At 42.1% G+C, this 3,758-nt stretch overlaps 1 protein-coding gene across 1 annotated transcript in view; it reads right to left on the bottom strand.

The window, feature by feature from the left end:
• Positions 1–912: 912 nt before the first annotated feature.
• Positions 913–3,758, bottom strand: part of Cpe (carboxypeptidase E) — a 106,178-nt gene continuing 103,332 nt past the window's right edge. The window contains exons 8-9 of the mRNA XM_031339941.1: positions 2,383–2,501; positions 913–1,584 (exon numbers count right to left, since the gene is read on the bottom strand). Coding sequence (XP_031195801.1) covers positions 1,486–1,584; positions 2,383–2,501 — 218 coding nt within the window. The 3' untranslated portion in view covers positions 913–1,485. The remainder of the gene's footprint in view (positions 1,585–2,382; positions 2,502–3,758) is intronic.

The raw sequence follows: 3,758 nt of genomic DNA on the forward strand, positions 1-3,758 counted from the left end.
TTGACCATGAGGCTAGGCAGCTGTAACTCCAGCACTCAAGAGGTGGTGATGGGAAGATTGTTTTGATATTAAGGCCAGTCTAGAGGTTATAAACAAACTGTGTCCAAAAAAAAACTATGTCCAAGTTATATCCTTGGACACCCAAGATGGTTGAAAGGGCAAGACCACCCAGGATCAACTCCCAGGCCCAGTATATGGGTGACTGCACCATCTGGTCTCTAGGGGTATGCAAGGTGGAACCTCCTCCAATGTAGGTCCTAAGTGGATGAGAAAAACAGTACAAGAGAGCAAATTTAGGACCATGTAGCAGGAGGCGGGGGGGTGGGGGGGAGGAGGAAGTAGATTTTTCCCACAGTGCAAAATCAATTCGAAACCCAGGAATGTTTTCAACCCTCAAAACAGTGGGCTATAAAAATGTGTGTCCAGCCGGGCGGTGGTGGCGCAGGCCTTTAATCCCAGCACTTGGGAGGCAGAGGCAGGTGGATTTCTGAGTTCGAGGCCAGCCTGGTCTACAGAGTGAGTTCCAGGACAGCCAGGGCTATACAGAGAAACCCTGTCTCAAAAAACAAAAAAAAAAAAACAAAAAAAACAAAAAAAAAAAAATGTGTGTCCAAACATGGGACATCTATATTACAAGACACAGGAAACATTACAGTCATACACACACACACACACATATATATATATAATTAACTATAAAAGTAAAATCTCTTTTTAAAACTCCATGGAAGCAGAGCCTTTCATTCAGCATGATAACACACTCAAAACCAGAACACTGTTTGGTGTGCAGCTGTCAATGGATTTTTTTTCAATGCAGAAATTAAATAAACAAGAAGCCATTGTACAGGAAATGCTTTTTTACCATGAAACTACAGTATTAGACCAAAAAAGTCATAGAGAAAATGCACACCATGGGATTTTTTTAACCTTTATTCATTCAGAATGCAATTCTGGGCCAATCTGCAATCAAGACAAAACCCCAAACTCTGAAGTGGCATTAACAGGCTGACTAATACAATTCCATTCTTCAAAGCACACGCAAGAACTGGGTTTTCATTATGTTCAGAGCCCCTTTGAAAAGCACGTACATTTTCTTCTCATCAGAAGTGCATTAACAGGATCATGCTTATACAGTGAATCAGTACAAGAGACTAAGGACAACTTATATTGAACTATGTGATTCTCGAAGTACAGTGTTCACAGATCCAAGCTACATCAGTTGACTTTTTTCATGGCATCTGTCATGTGACATTGTCACCAATTACGTTAAAAAGAGCTTCGCTAGATTTTAGAGCGAATGTTAATGTAAGAATGAAGTAGATGCAGACATTTCTGTTCGAGTGTGTTTATATGATTACCTACTACTTAAATGATCAAAAATAAATCAATGTTAAATATTAACTGCACACAACCTAAAATAAAAGAGCCACGTTGCATCTTACTACACTCTATAGACAGACTAAAGCAATTAGTTAAAAGCCTTTCTTAAAAATTCAAAGTCTCTGACATCATTTTCCACCACTCCATCAATTCTTCCTTCTCCTCCTCCTTCCTTTCAGAGAAAGATTCCAGCTCAAAGTCCACCTGAAGAGGAAAACCAGAACAGACTGCTATCAATCGCTTATATAATTAAAAAGGTGGTTTGTAGCTTGCTTGTACAGTAGAATAGACTCAATCCAGCCACCTGAACTAAAGGAGTATTTTTTAAAATCTGTGATAAATATAGTTTTGTAGGTACAAAATTCAGAAGAGAGTTCATCTTAGGATGGGCATAAACCGAATAGCTTCAAAACAGCTTGTGTTTTGTAAAAGCCATGCCTGCTTCCTCCCAAGAATCCCCCATGTCTGCCTTCTAGAACTGGATTCCAAATGGGCTGCCATATCTAATGGGCATGGATCTCAGGTGGCTGCCACATCTCAGGGACATTGTCTTGGGTGTGGGGTGTCCCTCACACTTGGGGAACAAGTGCTGCCCTGTTGAGTCATGGCCCCAGCAGTCATTGGGTATTCCTAAGGAACGTTTAGTTAGGTGCCTAAGATTATCTTCTGGCATTTTTTTTCTAGTATATATTGAGTAAGGCACGGAGCTGGGTGTTACATAGGGGAAGATAGCTGGAAAAGAATCTCATTTATATCGAAGTTGAAGTTAGAAATAAAAATTAACATTTTAAGTCTAATTTTGTATTCTTGTGAATCTCTGCAAAAAGCAGAGACGATGATCAAGTCACCTAACTTTATTAGAACTTAGTTTTCTCATCTGTTAGGTGGAGATAATCAGAGTACCCACCTTGCAAGGCTACAGTGAAGGTTAACTATAAATTTCTCTGATATATTTGCCAATGGCAAGTACTGAGTTATTATTCTCAGCTCTTGAATACTTACCCCAACGGCAGGGCTAAAAGGAACTGCCACTTTCTTTGTGATTGCCAGGTAGCCAGGAGCAGAGGCTGTAAGTTTATAGTTTCCAGGAGCAAGCAACCGCCAGTAATCCCCATCCTTAGCTGTAGAAGGCAGAACATCAAAGCGAGGCACATGTGGGAAAGGGCAGTTACACCATCTAAGGACTAGCACAACATTAGCTCCGTTGACTTTCAGTGAGTCCTTACTCTGAAGAAATTCTAGGAGAAAGAGTGCAAACCTCCCTCTCTATAAGCATCATATCTTAGAGCCAAGTCACAGACAGCCATGCTAATATTTAATAAGCCCTACAATATGAGTCTCCCGGTCACATAAGGTCCCCAAATGGTAAGGACCACCTGGGCACTGCATTTTTGCTCTTCGCAGGTAAAGAATTCAGGTCCCAAGAACCTTCTAGATCAATGTTTCACAAAGCATAGCCCCAAGAGAGCCTCATTAGAATCCCCTGGGTCCTTGCCAATAATTTCAACTTCTGAAGACTTACATGACATTGGTCTGCAGTGCCACTGGGAAACTGAGTCTGGAATTCTTAAGCTGAGCTGCTATTCAGTCTCTTTCACTCCCCTGGGTTTCTCCTAAACATAAGCTGGGTCCCACAGCCCCTCACACTGAGCTCATGTGTGGGCCTTAACTCGTCTGTCTTTCTCCCTTGATCCAAGATTCATGGCAAACTACTAGCCTTGGATATTTTCCAACTCTATACTTATACAACCAATATGGCTGTTATGAAGCTTGGGCAAACACCCTTGGTGACCAGTTTCCAGTCCCTAAACACCTTCCTGGTTCATGTAGAGCACGGCCACTTTCCTCTCTGCCCCTCTGGCCCATCAGTCTCCCATTTTCTACATCACTTCAGGTGCATGTCAGTGAAATAGAAAAGTTGGCAAAATCCGAGATCTGCCTGGATAGCTCAGAAGTGAGGCCTCGGGTTCTACACACCTAACCCTCCAGGGTGATGGTGATGCCTCTAAGACTTTCAGCCCTACACTTTGAGTAACAAAGATCCTACTGAGCAGCTTACACTCTCCATTTTGCCTGTGCCTCTAACACACTCCCATCGTCTGTGCCTTACAACAAAACTTCCTTAACGTGTTAATATTTTCTACCACTGAAACTCTCCCCTAGTCCTGCTCTGTTCACACCAATCACTTAGTTGCTAGAGATTAGGTCAAGAGTCTCCATGCTGCCAAGTCCAATCATTCACTCACAAGGGTAATTTTACTGGACCCCTTTATCCACTCTCTCCCTCTCTTGAAGCATCACTGGGCTTCCAGGACAACACGCTTCACTTTATTTCTGTGCTAATGTTCATTTATAGTCTAATGGCCTTCCCTTCAAAA

This window comes from Mastomys coucha, unplaced genomic scaffold (genome assembly GCF_008632895.1).
Source record: "Mastomys coucha isolate ucsf_1 unplaced genomic scaffold, UCSF_Mcou_1 pScaffold22, whole genome shotgun sequence".
Taxonomy (NCBI): domain Eukaryota; kingdom Metazoa; phylum Chordata; class Mammalia; order Rodentia; family Muridae; genus Mastomys; species Mastomys coucha.